Raw genomic sequence first — 20,162 nt, 5'->3', positions numbered from 1 at the left:
CCCCCCCCACCGCAAGGGACCCAGGCGTCCGGGCTCCCCCCCCTCCCCCCTTCTTTTATTTTTTGGGGGGGGGGGGCGCCGCTCGTCCCCCCTTCCATCTCACCCAAGCGCCCCCCCCTCCATCCATCCCCCCCCCCACCTCTCCCCCCCATCCCCCCATAAAGGGGACCCAGGCGTCCGGGGAAGGGGGGGGGGCCTTAAACAGGGTGGGGGGGACACAAGGGGGGGGACACAAAGTGTGTGGGGGGGGTCGCTCCTCCGGCTCCTCCCCCCCCCCCGCCCCCCCCCCCCGCTCCATCCGGGCGCCGCTGCGGAGCCGCCGGCTCCGTGTCCCCCCCCCTCCCCCCCACCCCGGGGTTTGGGTGTTTTTGGGGTGTCCCCCCCCCAATTTTGGGGTGTATGTCCCCCCCCCCCCCCCCCCCATGTGGTGCCTGCACTGCACCACGGACCGGCGGCGGGGGCCGCTCCGGCAGCGCCTGCTGCACGGGTGAGTTTTGGGGACCCCCCCCCCCCAAAAAATCATCACCCCCCCATCCCCATCCCCATCCCCCGGCCCTTTACACCCCCCCCTTTACACCCCCCAAAAATCAAAACCCCCCCCCCATCCCCATCCCCCGCCCCTTTACACCCCCCCCCCATCATCATCATCATCATCATCATCATCATCATCTCCCCCCCCCCACCTTGTGCATCTTCCCACCCCCCCCGGGATTTTGGGGCTGCACGAACCCGCTCCCCGCCCCCCCCCCCCCCCCCCCGCCTTTCCCGGACGCCTGGGTCCCCCATGAGGGGAGAGGGAGGGGGACCCGGACGCCTGGGTCCCCTTTCCCGGATGCCTGGGTCCCCTATGGGGGAGGACCCGGACGCCTGGGTCCCATATGAGGGGGAGGGGGGGGGACCCGGACGCCTGGGTCCCATATGACGGGAGGGGGGGAACCCGGACGCCTGGGTCCCGTATGAGGGGAGGGGGGGGGACCCGGATGCCTGGGTCCCATACGAGGGGAGGGGGGGACCCGGACGCCTGAGTCCCCTTTCCCGGACGCCTGGGTCCCCTATGAGGGGAGGCGGGGGGACCCGGATGCCTGGGTCCCATATGAGGGGGAGGGGGGGGGACCCGGACGCCTGGGTCCCCTTTCCCAGACGCCTGGGTCCCACATGAGGGGGAGGGGGGGGACCCGGACGCCTGGGTCCCCTTTCCCGGACGCCTGGGTCCCCCCTGGGGCTGATGGGGGGTGGGGGGGGCGCTGTGTCCGTGTGTCCCTGTGTCACGTGAGCCGTGGCCGTGTGTCCCCATGTCTGTGTGTCCCGTGTTACTTGTCCCCATCTCACGTGACCCATGTGTCCCCATGTCTGTATGTCCCCATGTCTGTATGTCCCCACGCCTGTGTCCCCATGTCCGGGTGTCTCTGTGTCCCCATGTCCGGGTGTCCCTGTGTCCCCATGTCCCTGTATCCCCATGTCCGTGTGTCCCATCTCTCTGTGCCCCCATGTCCCTGTGTCCCTGTGTCCCTCTGTCCTTGTGTCCCCATGTCCCTGTGTCCCTGTGTCACCATGTCCCTGTGTCCCCATGTCCCCGTGTCCCCCTGTCCTTGTGTCCCCATGTCCCTGTGTCCCCATCTCTCTGTCCCTGTGTCCCCGTGTCCCGATGTCCCTGTGTCCCCCTGTCCCCATATCCCCATGTCCCCATCTCTGTGTCCCTGTGTCCCCCTGTCCCTGTGTCCCCATCTCTATGTCCCCCTGTCCCCCTGTCCCCCTGTCCCCCTGTCCCCATGTCCCCGTGTCCCCATCTGTGTCCCCGTGTCCCCATGTCCCTGTGTCCCCCTGTCCCCATATCCCCATGTCCCTGTGTCCCCATGTCCCTGTGTCCCCATCTCTGTGTCCCTCGTGTCCCCATGTCCCCATCTCTGTGTCCCCGTGTCCCCATGTCCCCGTGTCCCCGTGTCCCCATCTCTGTGTCCCCCTGTCCCCATGTCCCCATCTCTGTGTCCCCCTGTCCCCCTGTCCCCATGTCCCCATCTCTGTGTCCCCCTGTCCCCCTGTCCCCACGTCCCCGTGTCCCCGTGTCCCCATGTCCCCATCTCTGTGTCCCCATGTCCCCCTGCCCCCATGTCCCCATCTCTGTGTCCCCACGTCCCCGTGTCCCCGTGTCCCCACGTCCCCGTGTCCCCGTGTCCCCATGTCCCCATCTCTGTGTCCCCCTGTCCCCATGTCCCCGTGTCCCCCTGTCCCCCTATCCCCATGTCTCCATCTCTGTGTCCCCCTGTCCCCATGTCCCCATGTCCCCCTGTCCCCCTGTCCCCATGTCCCCATCTCTGTGTCCCTCTGTCCCCATGTCCCCCTGTCCCCATGTCCCCCTGTCCCCATGTCCCCACGTCCCCGTGTCCCCATGTCCCCATCTCTGTGTCCCCCTGTCCCCATGTCCCCATCTCTGTGTCCCTCTGTCCCCATGTCCCCCTGTCCCCATGTCCCCCTGTCCCCATGTCCCCCTGTCCCCATGTCCCCACGTCCCCGTGTCCCCATGTCCCCATCTCTGTGTCCCCCTGCCCCCATGTCCCCACGTTCCCCACTCAGGTGCCACCACCCTATTTTGGGGGGGGGGGGGGGTGTGGATCACCTGTGGCCTTTGCCACCATTTGGGGACCTCCAGCCCATTTGGGAACCTCGAGACCATTGCGGGGGGGTTTGGGGCAATGTGGGGGGGTTCAGCGTGTCACCGTGTCCCCCCCACCCCGGAGGCGCCAACGATGACACGGAGGTGCCAACCGTGTCCCCACAGCGTCGACGGAGAAGCTGCGGGCAGCGAGACGGGGGGGCCCGTCCCCGACAGCCCCGGCGGGGGGCGCCCCCCCCCGTACCGGGGGGTCCCCCAACCCACCCCCCAAAGCTCGGGGGGGGTCCCCAACGTGGGGACGTCCCCGGGGGTGTCGTGGCCGCGCCTGCCCCCCCAGCCGGCCAGCGTGGCGCTGCGCAAGCAGGAGGAGGAGGAGGAGAGCAAGAGGCCGAAGGCTCTGAGCGACACCTACGAGCTCTCCACGGACCTGCAGGACAAGAAGGTGACTTGGGGACACGTGGGGACGAGGACAAACCCCCTCCCACACCGGCACCCCCTTGCCCCATGGCCCCATCTCCATCCCCGTGTCCCCATCTGTGTCCCCATCTCCATCCCCGTGTCCCCATCTGTGTCCCCATGTCCCCATCCGTGTCCCCATCTCCATCCCCGTGTCCCCATCCATGTCCCCATCCATGTCCCCATCTCCATCCCCATGTCCCCATCTCCATCCCCGTGTCCCCATCTCCATCCCCATGTCCCCATCCATGTCCCCATCTCCATCCCCATGTCCCCATCTCCATCCCCATGTCCCCATCCATGTCCCCATCTCCATCCCCATGTCCCCATCTCCATCCCCATGTCCCCATCTCCATCCCTGTGTCCCCATCCATGTCCCCATCTCCATCCCCGTGTCCCCATCCATGTCCCCATCCATGTCCCCATCTCCATCCCCATGTCCCCATCTCCATCCCCGTGTCCCCATCCATGTCCCCATTTCCATCCCCATGTCCCCATTTCCATCCCCATGTCCCCATCTCCATCCCCATGTCCCCATCCCCATGTCCCCATCTCCATCCCCATGTCCCCATCCATGTCCCCATCCATGTCTCCATCTCCATCCCCATGTCCCCATCTCCATCCCCGTGTCCCCATCCATGTCCCCATCTCCATCCCCGTGTCCCCATCCATGTCCCCATCTCCATCCCCGTGTCCCCATCCATGTCCTCATCTCCATCCCTGTGTCCCCATCTCCATCCCCATCTCCATATCCCCAACCCATGTCCCTATCCCCATGTCCCTATCCCCATGTCCCCATCCTCATATCCCCATGTCCCCATCCCCGTGTCCCCATGTCCCCATGTCCCCCTGTCCCCACATCCCCATGTCCCCATCCCTGTCCCCGTGTCCCCATCCTCATATCCCCAACCCATCCCCATGTCCCCATCCCCATGTCCCCATGTCCCCATCCCCGTGTCCCTATGTCCCCATCCCCGTGTCCCCATCCCCATATCCCCAACCCATCCTCATGTCCCCATCCCCATGTCCCCATGTCCCCATCCCCATGTCCCCATCCCCATATCCCCACGTCCCCATCCCCGTCCCGATGTCCCCATGTCCCCATCCCCATGTCCCCATCCCCATCTCCATAACCCTATGTCCCCATCCGCATCCCGATGTCCCCATGTCGCCATCCTCGTCCCCATGCCCCCATCCTCATCCCCATGTCCCCATCCTCGTCCCCATGTCCCCATCCCTGTCCGATCTCCCCATGTCCCCATCCTCGTCCCCATGTCCCCATCCCTGTCCCATGTCCCCAAACCATCCCCATGTCCCCATCCTCATCCCCATGTCCCCATCCCTGTCCCCATGTCCCCATCCCTGTCCCATGTCCCCATCCCCATATCCCCATATCCCCATGTCCCCATCCCCATGTCCCCATATCCCCATATCCCCATGTCCCCATCCCTGTCCCCATGTCCCCATCCCTGTCCCATGTCCCCATGCCCATCCCCATGTCCCCATGCCCATCCCCATGTCCCCATATTCCCATGTCCCCATCCCCATGTCCCCATCCCCATATCCCCATGCCCCCATCCTCGTCCCCATGTCCCCATCCCTGTCCCCACATCCCCATGTCCCCATGTCCCCATGTCCCCGTCGCCATGTCCCCGTCCCCGCCGTGTCCCCGCAGGTGGAGATGCTGGAGCGCAAGTACGGCGGGTACTTCCGCAGCCGCCGCGCCGCCCGCACCATCCAGGCCGCGTTCCGGCGCTACCGCATGGCGCAGAAGTTCCAGCGGCTGCGCAGCGAGGGGGCGCGCAGCGAGGGGGGGCGCGCGCGCCGCCTGGCCCTCCCCGGCCTGCGCCTCCAGTTCTCCTTCGAGGAATACGACCGGGGCCCCCCCGCCCCCGTGCCGGGGCCCCCCCCGCCGCCCCCCCCTTATTTCCAAGGCAAACCCGCCTCGCTGGACGAGGGGGTGTTGGGGGGACCCCCCCACCGGAGGGCGGCGAGATACGGGGGGTCGTGCCGGGCGGGGTTGGACGGGGGCGGGGGGGACGGGGGGGTGGGGGGCGGGGGTGGGGGGGGGGTCGGGGGGAGCTCGACGCCCCCCCCGCCCCGGCAGCTTTCGGCGTCGGCGGATTTTGGGCCCGGGGGAGGAGATTTGGAGGAGGCGTTTGCGCAGCAGGTAGGGGGGTGGGGGGGGTGCGGGGGACATGGGGGGTCACGGGGGTCACGGGGGGTCATGGGGGTCATGGGGGTCACGGGGCCATGAAGGGTCATGGGGGTCATGGGGGGTCATGGGGGTCACGGGGCCATGAAGGGTCATGGGGGTCATGGGAGGTCATGGGGGGTCATGGGGCCATGAAGGGTCATGGGGGTCATAGGGGCCATGGGGGGTCATGGGGGTCACAGGGCCATGGGAGGTCATGGGGGTCATGGGGGGTCATGGGGGTCACAGGGCCATGGGAGGTCATGGGGGTCATAGGGGTCATGGGGGTCACAGGGCCATGAAGGGTCATGGGGGGTCATGGGGGTCATGGGGCCATGAAGGGTCATGGGGGCCATGGGGGGTCATAGGGTTCATGGGGGTCACAGGGCCATGGGGGGTCATGGGGTCATAGGGGTCATGGGGGTCACAGGGCCATGGGGGGTCATGGGGGGTCATGGGGGTCACAGGGCCATAGGGGGTCATGGGGTCATAGGGGTCATGGAGGTCACAGGGCCATGAAGGGTCATGGGGGTCATAGGGGTCATGGGGGTCACAGGGCCATGGGAGGTCATGGGGGCCATGGGGGGTCATGGGGGTCACGGGGGTCACGGGGCCATGAAGGGTCATGGGGGTCATAGGGGTCATGGGGTCATAGGGGTCATGGAGGTCACAGGGCCATGGGGGTCACAGGGCCATGAAGGGTCATGGGGGTCCCGGGGGGGTTTCCGAGCGTCGCTGTCCCCGCAGGTGAAATCCTTGGCCGCCTCCATCGACGAAGCGCTGGGGGGGGGTCGCGGCGGCCCCCCCGGTGCCCCCCCGGGCCCCCCCGCGGCGGGCGACAGCGCCGCCACCTCCGCCAGCGATGTCACCCTGTACATGGACGAGGGGCTCCCCGGCTCCCCCCGCTCCCCCGAGCGCCCCCCCAGCCCCGAGCCGCCCCCCCGAGACCAATCCCCCCAAAACCAAACCCCCGCCGCCGCCCCCCCGCCGCCGCCGCCGCCCCCCCCGCCCCCCCCGGCTGCTGCCAACCCCCCCGCTCCCCCCCCCACCGAACGCTGGGGGGGACCCGAGGAGCCGCCCCCCCCCGCCCGCCGCGGCCCCCCCTGCTTGGAGTGTCGGGGGCGCGGGGTGGGGGGGCCCGGGGGGGGCCACCCCCCGTTACTGACGGTCGAACCCCCCAGCGACAGCTCGGCCGATCTCAGCGACCGCTCGGACCGGGGGTCCCTCAACCGGGGGGGTCCCTACGAACCCGAAGCCGGGGGGGCGGGGGGGACGTTACCCCGAAGCGCCGCCCCCCACCGCTGTTACCACCCCGACCCCCCCCCGCCCCCGGCGCCCCCCAACGTCCCTCCGCCCCCCGCCGGCGGCGCCGAGGAGGGGTCGGACGGGGACAACGAGAGCTTGGGGAGCAGCTCCAACTCCAACGAGACCCTCAACTGCTCCTCGGGCTCGTCGTCCCGCGACAGCCTGCGCCGCCCCCCGCCGCCGCCCCCCCCGCCCCCCGCTGCCCCCCCGCAGCCCCCCGGCCCCCCCGGCAAGGCCTCATACCAACGGGAGGCGCGGCAGAGCTGGGACTCGCCGGCGCTCAACAACGACGTGGTGCAGCGGCGCCAGTACCGCATCGGCCTCAACCTCTTCAACAAGTGAGCCTGAGAAAAACGGGGGGATCGGGGGGCCTGGGGGGGCGGGGAGGGGCCGTTCGTGACGTGGGGTGGGGTCTCGGGGGTCAACAGGGGGAGACCGGGGCGGTTTTGGTGGCCCCGGGGTAAGGACGGGGTGGCTTTCGTGGTGGCCCGATGGTGGAGACACGTCGATGTTCTAGATGTCACTACGGTGAGGACAGGGTGGCCTTGGTGGCCCTATGGAAGGGACAAGGTGGCCTTGGTGGCCCTATGGAAGGGACGAGGTGGCCTTGGTGGCCCTATAGAAAGGACAGGGTGGCCTTGGTGGCCCTATAGGAGGTACAAGGTGACCTTCTTGGTGGCCCCATGGCAAGGACAAGATGACCTTCTTGGTGGCCCTTGATGTTCTAGGTGACCCTACAGCAAAGACAGGGTGGCCTTGGTGGCCCTATGGAAGGGACGAGGTGGCCTTGGTGGCCCTATAGGAGGTACAAGGTGACCTTCTTGGTGGCCCCACAGCAAGGATGGGGTGGCTTTCATGGTGGCCCGATGGTGGAGACACGTCGATGTTCTAGGTGACCCTACGGCGAGGACAGGGTGGCCTTGGTGGCCCTATGGAAGGGACAAGGTGGCCTTGGTGGCCCTATAGGAGGTACAAGGTGACCTTCTTGGTGGCCCCACAGCAAGGATGGGGTGGCTTTCGTGGTGGCCCGATGGTGGAGACACGTTGATGTTCTAGGTGACCCTACGGTGAGGACAGGGTGGCCTTGGTGGCCCTATGGAAGGGACGAGGTGGCCTTCTTGGTGGCCCCATGGCAAGGACAAGGTGACCTTGGTGGCCCTGTGGTGAAGATACATTGATGTTCTAGGTGTCCCTACGGCAAGGAGAAGGTGGCCTTGGTGACCCTATAGAAAGGACAAGGTGGCCTTGGTGGCCCTATAGAAAGGACAGAGTGACCTTCTTGGTGGCCCTATAGAAGTTACAAGGTGACCTTCTTGGTGGCCCCACGGCAAGGACGGGGTGGCTTTCGTGGTGGCCCGATGGTGGAGACACGTCGATGTTCTAGATGTCCCTACGGCGAGGACAGGGTGGCCTTGGTGGCCCTATAGAAGGGACTTGGTGGCCTTATAGGAGGTACAAGGTGACCTTCTTGGTGGCCCCACGGCAAGGACAAGGTGACCTTCTTGGTGGCCCTGTGGTGAAGCTACATTGACGTTCTAGGTGTCCCTATGGCAAGGACAGGGTGGCCTTGGTGGCCCTATAGAAAGGACGAGGTGGCCTTGGTGGCCCTATAGAAAGGACAGAGTGACCTTCTTGGTGGCCCTATAGAAAGGACGAGGTGACCGTCTTGGTGGCCCTGTGGTGAAGATACATTGATGTTCTAGGTGACCCTATGGCAAGGACAGGGTGGCCTTGGTGGCCCTGTGACAAGCGCAGGGTGACGTTTGAGGTTGTCCTGCAGAAGAACCCGGCGACGTTCTCGAGAACTCTGGCCCTGGTGACGTTCTAGGTGACCCAGTAGCCAAGACACAACCACGTTCTAGGTGACCCTATGGAGTTGTCACCTCTTTGCCCCTCCAACCCAACCCCAGGTGACGTTCCGGAGCCACCAAAACCACCCCGGAACCAGGAGAAGGTGCCGTTCTAGGTCAGGACGAACCCCGCGGCAGTTGGGGATGACCCAAAATCCCCTTTTTTCGCAGGAAACCGGAGAAGGGGATCCAGTACCTGATCGAGAGGGGCTTCCTGTCCGACACCCCGGTGGGGGTGGCCCATTTCATCCTGGAGAGGAAGGGCCTGAGCCGCCAGATGATCGGCGAGTTCCTCGGCAACCGCCAGAAGCAGTTCAACCGCGACGTCCTCGAGTAAGGGGGGGGCCGGCGGCGGCGGCGGCGCGGGGCGGGGAGGCGCTCGGTGGCACCGAAGCCACCGGAGATGTTCCGCAGCTGCGTGGTGGACGAGATGGACTTTTCGGGGATGGAGCTGGACGAGGCCTTGCGCAAGTTCCAGTCGCACATCCGGGTGCAAGGGGAGGCCCAGAAGGTCGAGCGCTTGATCGAGGCCTTCAGGTGAGGGACGGGGACGCGACCCCGTGGTCCCCGGTGACCGCGGGGGTTCTAGGTGACCCTACAGAGCAAACAGGGGACATTAGAGGTGGTGGCCCATGTGGGATGTTCTAGGTGACCCTACAGAGCAAACAGGGGACATTAGAGGTGGTGGCCCACGTGGGATGTTCTAGGTGACCCTACAGACCAAGGGGGGACATTAGAGGTGGTGGCCAACATGGGATGTTCTAGGTGACCCTACAGACCAAGGGGGGACATTAGGGGTGGTGGCCCACATGGGATGTTCTAGGTGACCCTACAGAGCAAACAGGGGACATTAGAGGTGGTGGCCCACGTGGGATGTTCTAGGTGACCCTACAGACCAAGGGGGGACATTAGAGGTGGTGGCCAACATGGGATGTTCTAGGTGACCCTACAGACCAAGGGGGGACATTAGGGGTGGTGGCCCACATGGGATGTTCTAGGTGACCCTACAGAGCAAACAGGGGACATTAGAGGTGGTGGCCCACGTGGGATGTTCTAGGTGACCCTACAGACCAAGGGGGGACATTAGAGGTGGTGGCCCACGTGGGATGTTCTAGGTGACCCTACAGAGCAAGGGGGGACATTAGAGGTGGTGGCCCACATGGGACGCTCTAGGTGACCCTACAGACCAAGGCGGGGACATTAGAGGTGGTGGCCCACGTGGGATGTTCTAGGTGACCCTACAGACCAAACAGGGGACATTAGAGGTGGTGGCCCACACGGGATGTTCTAGGTGACCCTACAGACCAAGGCGGGGACATTAGAGGTGGTGGCCCACGTGGGATGTTCTAGGTGACCCTACAGAGCAAACAGGGGACATTAGAGGTGGTGGTCCACGTGGGATGTTCTAGGTGACCCTACAGACCAAGGCGGGGACATTAGAGGTGGTGGCCCACGTGGGATGTTCTAGGTGACCCTACAGACCAAGGCGGGGACATTAGAGGTGGTGGCCCACACGGGATGTTCTAAGTGACCCTACAGACCAAGGGGGGACATTAGAGGTGGTGGCCCACGTGGGATGTTCTAGGTGACCCTACAGACCAAGGGGGGACATTAGAGGTGGTGGCCAACATGGGATGTTCTAGGTGACCCTACAGAGCAAACAGGGGACATTAGAGGTGGTGGCCCACGTGGGATGTTCTAGGTGACCCTACAGAGCAAACAGGGGACATTAGAGGTGGTGGCCCACGTGGGATGTTCTAGGTGACCCTACAGACCAAGGGGGGACACTAGAGGTGCTGGCCCACATGGGATGTTCTAGGTGACCCTACAGACCAAGGGGGGACATTAGAGGTGCTGGCCCACATGGGATGTTCTAGGTGACCCTACAGACCAAGGGGGGACATTAGAGGTGGTGGCCCACGTGGGATGTTCTAGGTGACCCTACAGACCAAGGGGGGACATTAGAGGTGGTGGCCCACACGGGATGTTCTAGGTGACCCTACAGAGCAAGGGGGGACATTAGAGGTGGTGGCCCACGTGGGATGTTCTAGGTGACCCTACGGCCTAGGAGAACACTCAAGGTGGTGGCCTCACACGCGAGGTGACCCGTGGGGATTACAGAGACCACCCCGGCCGGGTGAGGCCAGCCGTGGGTCACCGTGGGCTCTGTGTCCCCCCACCCGCAGCCAGCGCTACTGCGTGTGTAACGCGGCCCTGCTGCGCCAGTTCCGCAACCCGGACACCATCTTCATCCTGGCCTTCGCCATCATCCTCCTCAACACCGACATGTACAGCCCCAGCGTGAAGGCCGAGCGCAAGATGAAGCTGGAGGACTTCATCAAGAACCTCCGCGGTGAGGGCGGCTGTCTCGTCCCCACCCCCTTTCCTCCTTCCTGCTCGGGGGAGGTGGGTTCTAGAGCCAGGGGGTGGTGTCGCCGCGCAGGGGTGGACAACGGGGAGGACATCCCGCGGGACATGCTGGTGGGCATCTACCAACGCATCCAGAGCCGTGAGCTGCGCACCAACGACGACCACGTCTCCCAGGTCCAGGCCGTCGAGCGCATGATCGTCGGCAAGAAGCCGGTGGGTTCACCCAGGGGGGCGGGACGGGTTCTAGGTGACCCTATGGGGATGTTCTAGGGGACCTATGGGGATGTTCTAGGTGAGCCTATGGGGATGTTCTAGGGGACCTATGGGGATGTTCTAGGGGACCTATGGGGATGTTCTAGATGAGCCTATGGAGGAGGATGTTCTAGGTGACCCTATGGCGATGTTCTAGGTGACCCTATGGGGATGCTCTAGGTGACCTATGGGGATGTTCTAGGTGAGCCTATGGGGATGTTCTAGGTGACCCTATGGGGATGCTCTAGGTGACCTATGGGGTTGTTCTAGGGGACCCTATGGGGATGCTCTAGGTGACCTATGGGGATGTTCTAGGGGACCCTATGGGGATGTTCTAGGGGACCTATGGGGATGTTCTAGACGAGCCTATGGAGGAGGATGCTCTAGGTGACCCTATGGGGATGTTCTAGGGGACCCTATGGGGATGTTCTAGGGGACCTATGGGGATGTTCTAGATGAGCCTATGGAGGAGGATGTTCTAGGTGACCCTGTGGAGATGCTCTAGGTGACCTATGGGGATGTTCTAGGAGAGCCTATGGGGATGTTCTAGGTGACCCTATGGGGATGTTCTAGGTGACCCTATGGGGATGTTCTAGGGGACCTGTGGGGTTGTTCTAGATGAGCCTATGGAGGAGGATGCTCTAGGTGACCCTATGGGGATGTTCTAGGTGACCCTATGGGGATGTTCTAGGTGACCTATGGGGACCTTCTAGGGGACCAATGGGGATGTTCTGGGTGAGCCTATGGAGGAGGATGCTCTAGGTGACCTTATGGAGATGTTCTAGGTGACCCTATGGGGATGTTCTAGGTGACCTGTAGGGATGTTCTAGGTGACCAATGGGAGATGCTCAAGGTGACCAATGGGAGAAGCCCTCGGTGACCAATGGGGGCCGTTCTAGGTGACCTATGGGGGTGTTCTAGGTGATCCAACCGGGACATCGTAGGCAACCCCCAGCCCAACCTCAAAGCCGCCGCCACCACCAAAGGCGGGGCCTGGAGAGCGGGTGGGCGTGTCCCCACGAGGCCCCGCCCAGCGCTGACCCCACCCCCTCGCGGCGTGTCCCCCCCGCCCAGGTCTTGTCCCTCCCCCACCGGCGCCTGGTTTGCTGCTGCCAACTCTACGAGGTCCCCGACCCCAACCGCCCCCAACGCTTGGGCCTCCACCAACGCGAGGTCTTCCTCTTCAACGACCTGCTGGTGGTGAGCCGGACGCCTGGGTCCCTCCCGGACGCCTGGGTCCCCTCAGGGGGTGGCCGGGGCAGGGGGGGGGGGGTCAACCAGGGGTTCCCCGGTGACTCGGTGGCCTCGGCAGGTGACGAAGATCTTCCAGAAGAAGAAGATCCTGGTGACCTACAGCTTCCGGCAGAGCTTCCCGCTGGTGGAGATGCACATGCAGCTCTTCCAGAACACCTGTGAGATGCTTGTCACCCCCTGTCACCCCCTGTCACCCGCTGTCACCCAACGGCGCCCACCGGGGGCTCCCGCGCACCCAACGTCCCGTGAGGTTCCACCACCCGATGAGGCTTCAGCCCATGGGGGTCCAAGCGCGGGATGTCACCGGGGGGATGGCCCGTGGTGTCCCCTGTAGGTTGTCCTGCGGTGTCCCCATAGAGCGTCCCATGGTGTCCCCCAGAAGTTGTGCCGTGGTGTCACCCGTGGGATGTTCTCCATCCCTCGATGTTCCCCATAGGACGTCCCATGGTCTCCCCATAGAACGTCCCACGGTGTCCCCATAGAACGTCCCACGATGACCCCATAGATGTCCCATGGTGTCCCCATAGATGTCCACAGCGTCCCCATAGGATGTCCCATGGTGTCCCCATAGAACGTCCCACGGTATCCCCATAGGATGTCCCATGATGTCCCCATAGAACGTCCCACGATGTCCCCATAGAACGTCCCACGGTGTCCCCATAGGATGTCCCATGATGTCCCCATAGAACGTCCCACGATGTCCCCGTAGAACGTCCCACGGTGTCCCCATAGAACGTCCCACGATGTCCCCATAGATGTCCCACGATGTCCCCGTAGAACGTCCCACGATGTCCCCATAGATGTCCCATGATGTCCCCATAGAACGTCCCACGGTGTCCCCGTAGGATGTCCCACAGCGTCCCCATAGGATGTCCCATGGTCTCCCCATAGATGTCCCATGGTGTCCCCATAGAATGTCCCATGGTGTCCCCATAGGTGTCCCACGGTGTCCCCATAGAACGTCCCACAATGTCCCCATAGATGTCCCATGATATCCCCATAGATGTCCCACGATGTCCCCATAGAACGTCCCACGATGACCCCATAGATGTCCCATGATGTCCCCACAGATGTCCCATGGTGTCCCCATAGAACGTCCCACAGTGTCCCCATAGATGTCTCACGATGTCCCCATAGAACGTCCCACAATGTCCCCATAGGATGTCCCACGATGTCCCCATAGATGTCCCATGGTGTCCCCATAGATGTCCCATGGTGTCCCCATAGAATGTCCCACGATGTCCCCATAGAATGTCCCACGGCATCCCCATAGAACGTCCCACAGTGTCCCCATAGGATGTCCCATGGTCTCCCCATAGATGTCCCATGGTCTCCCCATAGATGTCCCATGGTGTCCCCATAGAATGTCCCATGGTGTCCCCATAGGTGTCCCATGGTGTCCCCATAGGATGTCCCACGATGTCCCCAAAGAACGTCCCACAATGTCCCTATAGATGTCCCATGATGTCCCCATAGAACGTCCCACAATGTCCCTATAGATGTCCCATGATGTCCCCAAAGAACGTCCCACAATGTCCCTATAGATGTCCCATGATGTCCCCATAGAACGTCCCACAATGTCCCTATAGATGTCCCACGATGTCCCCATAGAACGTCCCATGATGTCCCCATAGGATGTCCCATGATGTCCCCAGAGATGTCCCATGTTGTCTCTATAGGATGTCCCACAATGTCCCCAATAAGGTGTCCTATGGTGTCTGTGACCTCGTGACCCCGTGACCCCTGTGACCTCATGACCCCATGCCCTCCGACCCCATGCCCTCTGTGACCCCCATGCCCCCTCTGACCCCATGACCCCCGTGCCCTCTGACCCCATGCCCTCTGTGACCCCATGACCTCTGACCCCGTGACCCTGTGACCCCGTGCCCTCTGACCCCACGCCCTCTGTGACCCCATGACCTCTGATCCCGTGACCCTGTGACCCCATTCCCTCTGTGACCCCCGTGACCCCTCTGACCCCGTGACCCCCGTGCCCCTGTGCCCTCTGACCCCATTAATCCCGTGACCCCTGACCCCGTGTCCTCTGTGACCCCGTGACCTCTGACCTCATGCCCCCTGTGACCCCGTGCCCTCTGATCCCATGACCCCGTGACCTCTGTGACCCCCGTGCCCTCTGCGACCCCATGACCTCTGACCTCATGCCCCCTGTGACCCCGTGCCCTCTGATCCCATGACCCCATGACCCCCGTGCCCTCTGACCCCATGCCCCCTGTGACCCTGTGCCCTCTGATCCTGTGACCCCGTGACCCCCGTGCCCTCTGACCCCATGCCCTCTGTGACCCCCGTGACCCCTCTGACCCCATGACCCCTGTGCCTCCGTGCCCTCTGACCCCATGACTCCCGTGACCCCTGACCCCGTGTCCTCTGTGACCCCGTGACCTCTGACCTCATGACCCCGTGACCCCGTGCCCTCTGAGCCCGTGACCCTGTGACCTCTGACCCCGTGCCCTCTGTGACCCCCGTGCCCTCTGTGACCCCATGACCTCTGCCCCCATTCCCTCTGTGACCCCCGCGACCTCTGCCCTCTGTGACCCTGTGCCCTCTGACCCTGTGACCCCTCTGACCCCTGCCCCCCGTGCCCTCTGCCCCCATGCCCTCTGTGACCCCCGTGACCTCTGCCCTCTGTGACCCCGTGCCCTCTGATCCCATGACCCCGTGCCCTCTGTGACCCCCGTGCCCTCTGACCCTGTGACCCCGTGCCCTCTGATCACATGACCCCGTGCCCTCTGTGACCCCCGTGTCCTCTGTGACCCCGTGACCTCTGACCTCATGCCCCCTGTGACCCCCAGGCCCTCTGTGACCCCATGACCTCTGACCCCATTCCCTCTGTGACCCCCGTGACCCCTCTGACCCCGTGACCCCCGTGCCCCCGTGCCCTCTGACCCCATTACTCCCGTGACCCCTGACCCCGTGTCCTCTGTGACCCCGTGACCTCTGACCTCATGCCCCCTGTGACCCCATGCCCTCTGATCCCATGACCCCGTGACCTCTGACCCCGTGCCCTCTGTGACCCCCGTGCCCTCTGTGACCCCATGACCTCTGCCCCCATTCCCTCTGTGACCCCCGCGACCTCTGCCCTCTGTGACCCCGTGCCCTCTGACCCCGTGCCCTCCGACCCCGTGCCCCCCGTGCCCTCTGACCCCATGACTCCCGTGACCCCGTGTCCTCTGTGACCCCGTGACCTCTGACCTCATGCCCCCTGTGACCCCGTGCCCTCTGATCACATGACCCCGTGCCCTCTGTGACCCCCGTGCCCTCTGTGACCCCATGACCTCTGGCCCCATGCGCTCTGTGACCCCATGACCTCTGATCCCGTGACCCTGTGACCCCATGACCTCTGACCCATGCCCTCTGTGACCCCTGTGACCCCTCTGACCCCTGCCCCCCGTGCCCTCTGACCCATGTCTCCCGTGACCCCGTGACCCCTGACCCCGTGCCCTCTGACCCCGTGCCCCCGTGCCCTCTGCCCCCCAGATTACCAGTTGGGATCAAGCTGCTGTCGGCGGCGCCGGGGGGGGAGCGGAAGGTGCTGATCGTGTTCAACGCCCCCAGCCCCCAGGACCGGCTGCGCTTCGCCAGCGACCTGCGCGAGTCGGTGGCCGAGGTGCAGGAGATGGAGAAGTACCGCCTGGAGGGTGAGACGGGGCGCTCCGGGACGGGACTGGCAGGGAACTGGGAGCACTGGGAGCACTGGGAGGGGAACTGGGAGCAGTAGGAAGGGAACTGGGAGAGAACTGGGAGGGACCTGGGAGAGAACTGGGAGCACTGGGAGGGGAACTGGGAGCACTGGGAGGGAACTGGGGGCACTGGGAGGGAACTGGGAGAGAACTGGAGGGAACTGGGAGAGAACTGGGGAGCACTGGGAGAGAACTGGGAGGGAACTGGGAGGGAACTGGGAGCACTGGGAGGGAACTGGGAGCAGTAGGAATGGAACTGGGAGCACTGGGAGGGAACTGGGGGCACTGGGAGGGAACTGGGAGCAGTAGGAAGGGAACTGGGAGCACTGGGAGGGAACTGGGGACACTGGGAGGGAACTGGGAGCAGTAGGAAGGGAACTGGGAGCACTGGGAGGGAACTGGGAAGAACTGGGAGCATGGGAAGGGAACTGGGAGAGAACTGGGAGAGAACTGGGAGCACTGGGAGGGGAACTGGGAGCACTGGGAGGGAACTGGGAGGGAACTGGGAGGGAACTGGGAGCACTGGAGGGAACTGGGAGCAGTAGGAAGGAACTGGGAGAGAACTGGGAGGGAACTGGAGCACTGGGGAGGGAACTGGGAGCACTAGGAAGGGAACTGGGAGCACTGGGAGGGGAACTGGGAGCACTGGGAGGAACTGGGGGCACTGGGAGGAACTGGGAGCAGTAGGAAGGGAACTGGGGGCACTGGGAGGGAACTGGGAGCAGTAGGAAGGGAACTGGGGACACTGGGAGGGAACTGGGAGCAGTAGAAAGGAACTGGGGGCACTGGGAGGGAAACTGGAGAGAACCGAGAGCACTGGGAGGAACTGGGAGCACTGGGAGGGAACTGGGAGCACTGGGAGGGAACTGGGAGGGAACTGGGAGCACTGGGATGGTCAGGGGGCACTGGGATCACTGGGATGGCTGGGGGGCACTGGAGCAGTGGGATGGCTGGGGGGCACTGGGATCACTGGGATGGCTGGGGGGGCACTGGGATGGTTGGGGGGGCCCTGCGATCACTGGGATGTTCGGGGGGGCACTGGGAGCACCGGGACGGTGTACTGGTGTAACTGGGAGCCCCGTGTGCGTCCCCCCCGCGCAGCGGAGCTGGAGAAGCAGAAGGGGTGTCGGTGAGCCGGGGGGGCGGCGCGGGCCCCCCCGGCCCCCCCCGAGCCGCAGCAGCCTGGAGGAGGCGCTGCCGGGCGAGGGGGGCTCAAGAGGAGCGCCTGAGCAGCTCCCTGCGCGACCTGTCCGACGGGGGTGAGCGGGCCGGGGGGGCCCGGGCCCTTTTGGGGGGGGGGTTTTGGGGGTCCCTGGGAGGAGGGTGGTGTCTTTGGGGGGGTTTTGGGGTCTTTGGGGGGGGGTTTGGGGTCTTTTGGGGGGGTTTTGGGGTCCCTGGGGGGGGTTTGGGGGTCCTGGGGGAGGGTGGTGTCTTTGGGGGGGACTTTTGGGGTCTTTGGGGGGGGGTTTGGGGTCCCTGGGGGGGGGGGGGGGGGGTCTTTTGGGGGGGTTTTGGGGTCCCTGGGGGGGGGGGTTGGGGTCTTTTGGGGGGGTTTTGGGGTCCCTGGGGGGGGGGGTTGGGGTCTTTGGGAAGGATTTGGGGGTCCCTGGGGGGAGGGTGGTGTCTTTGGGGGGGGTTTTGGGGTCTTTGGGGAGGATTTGGAGGTCCCTGGGGGGGGGTGGTGTCTTTGGGGGGACTTTTGGGGTCCCTGTGGGGGATTTGGGGTCCCTGGGGGGGAGGGTGGTGTCTTTGGGGGGTTTTGGGGTCCCTGGGGGGGGGGTGGGGTCTTTGGGGGGGACTTTTGGGGTCTTTTGGGGGGGTTTTGGGGTCCCTGGGGGGGAATTGGGGGTCCCTGGGGGGGATTTTGGGGTCCCTGGGGAGGGGTTGGGGGACCTGGGGGGGGATGGTGTCTTTGGGGGGGACTTGGGGTCCCTGGGGGGGGTTTGGGGGTCCCTGGGGGGAGGGTGGTGTCTTTGGGGGGGACTTTTGGGGTCTTTGGGGGGGTTTGGGGTCTTTGGGGGGGGGTTGGGGTCTTTTGGGGGGGTTTTGGGGTCCCTGGGGGGGATTTTGGGGTCCCTGGGGGGGGATGGGGTCTTTTGGGGGGTTTTTGGGGTCCCTGGGGGGGATTTGGGGGTCCCTGGGGGGGGGGGGGGTCTTTGGGGGGTTTTGGGGTCCCTGGGGGGGGATTTGGGGTCCCTGGGGGGGATTTTGGGGTCCTGGGGGGGGTTTGGGGGTCCCTGGGGGGGGATGGGGTCTTTTGGGGGGGTTTTGAGGTCCCTGGGGGGGGTTTGGGGGTCCCTGGGGGGAGGGTGGTGTCTTTGGGGGGGACTTTTGGGGTATTTTGGGGGGGTTTTGGGGTCCCTGGGGGGGGGGGTGGTGGGGTCATTTGGGGGGGGATTTGGGGGTCCCTGGGGGGGGTTTTGAGGTCCCTGAGGGGGGTTTGGGGGTCCCTGGGGGGAGGGTGGTGTCTTTGGGGGGGACTTTTGGGGTCTTTGGGGGGGGTTTGGGGTCTTTGGGGGGGATTTGGGGTCCCTGGGGGGGGATGGGTCTTTTGGGGGGGTTTTGGGGTCCCTGGGGGGGATTTTGGGGTCCCTGGGGGGGGATGGGGTCTTTTGGGGGGGTTTTTGGGGTCCCTGGGGGGATTTGGGGGTCCCTGGGGGGGGGGGGGTCTTTGGGGGGGTTTTGGGGTCCCTGGGGGGGGGGTGGGGTCTTTTGGGGGGTTTTGGGGTCCCTGGGGGGGGATTTGGGGTCCCTGGGGGGGATTTTGGGGTCCCTGGGGGGATTTGGGGGTCCCTGGGGGGGGATGGGGTCTTTTGGGGGGGTTTTGAGGTCCCTGGGGGGGTTTGGGGGTCCCTGGGGGGAGGGTGGTGTCTTTGGGGGGGACTTTTGGAATCCTTGCGGGGGGTTTTGGGGTCTTTGGGGGGGTTTTGGGGTCCCTGGGGGGGTTTTGGGGGTCCCTGGGGGGGATTTTGGGGTCCCTGGGGGGGATGGGGTCTTTTGGGGGGGGTTTTTGGGGTCCCTGGGGGGGAATTTGGGGGTCCCTGGGGGGGGGGGGGGTCTTTTGGGGGTTTTGGGGTCCCTGGGGGGGGATTTGGGGTCCCTGGGGGGGATTTTGGGGTCCCTGGGGGGGTTTGGGGGTCCCTGGGGGGAGGGTGGTGTCTTTGGGGGGGACTTTTGGGGTCTTTGGGGGGGGTTTTGGGGTCTTTGGGGGGGGGTTGGGGTCTTTTGGGGGGGTTTTGGGGTCCCTGGGGGGATTTTGGGGGTCCCTGGGGGTCTCAGGGTGCCCTAGAGAGGGGATTGGGGGGTCCTGGGGGGGACATTGGGGTCCCTGGGGGGGCTTAGGATGCCCTGGGGGGGTTTTGGGGTCCCTGGGGTGGGATTTGGGGTCCTTGATGGGGGCACTGAGTGTCCCCGGGGGAACATTTGGGGTCACCTGGGGGTCACCCCCCCCCCCCCCCATGTCATCCCCCCCAACCGTCCTGTCTGTCCGTCCCCCCCCCAGGTAAGCGGGGCCGGCGCAACAGCGTGGGGTCCCTGGACAGCACCGTGAGCAAGCCCCGCCCCCCCCAAGCCCCGCCCCCGAAAGCCCCGCCCCCGAAAGCCCCGCCCCCAAAAAGTTCCGCCCCCAAAAGCCCCGCCCCCAAAAAGTTCCGCCCCCAAAAGCTCTGCCCCCGAAAGCCCCCCTCCAAGCCCCGCCCCTCAAAGCCCCGCCCCAACCCCCTAAAGCCCCGCCCCTCCAAAGCCCCGCCCCACCCCTGAAAGCCCCGCCCCCCAAAGCAGCCTGCCCCCCCCAAGCCCCGCCCCCCAAAGCCCCGCCCCCCCGCCCATTCACCCCCATGCTCCTGGGAAAAGGGGTGGGGCCTGTGAGAGGGGCGGGCTTCCCCCGGGGGGGGGCGTGGTTTGATCCGGAGGGGCGGGGCTTTTCCTCTGGCTAACCCTTATTTGGCAATGGGGAGGGGCTTGCGCGAGGGGGTGGGGCTTGTGTGCCCAGCCAATGGGGAGAAGCCAGAGCGGGGAGGCGGGGCTGGGTCACTAGTGTCATGTGATCGGGGCTAGGGGCGTGGCCCAGCCCTGAGTGGCTGGCCTTATCCACCAATGAGAGAGAGCCTGGGGCCAAGGGGAGGGGCTGATTCCAGGGGGTGGAGCCTGGCCGGGGAGTGGCGGGGCTGACT

General features: G+C 65.1%; 1 protein-coding gene across 1 annotated transcript; it reads left to right on the top strand.

Annotated features, from left to right (window-relative positions):
* Positions 1–416: 416 nt before the first annotated feature.
* LOC135999644 (IQ motif and SEC7 domain-containing protein 2-like) lies at positions 417–19,749 on the top strand. The gene is given in 16 exon segments (XM_065653204.1): positions 417–487; positions 2,777–3,053; positions 4,743–5,237; positions 6,009–6,904; positions 8,588–8,749; positions 8,831–8,953; positions 10,603–10,769; positions 10,860–10,999; positions 12,113–12,238; positions 12,351–12,450; positions 15,103–15,109; positions 15,788–15,948; positions 17,092–17,113; positions 17,115–17,214; positions 17,216–17,249; positions 19,493–19,749. Coding segments are annotated over 16 exon segments (3,132 nt in total). The 5' UTR covers positions 417–422.
* The last annotated feature ends 413 nt before the right edge of the window (positions 19,750–20,162 follow it).

Source organism: Caloenas nicobarica, chromosome 29 (genome assembly GCF_036013445.1).
Source record: "Caloenas nicobarica isolate bCalNic1 chromosome 29, bCalNic1.hap1, whole genome shotgun sequence".
NCBI lineage: Eukaryota > Metazoa > Chordata > Aves > Columbiformes > Columbidae > Caloenas > Caloenas nicobarica.
Note: the sequence above shows the minus strand (reverse complement) of the source record. Positions and strands in the feature narration are given on the sequence as shown.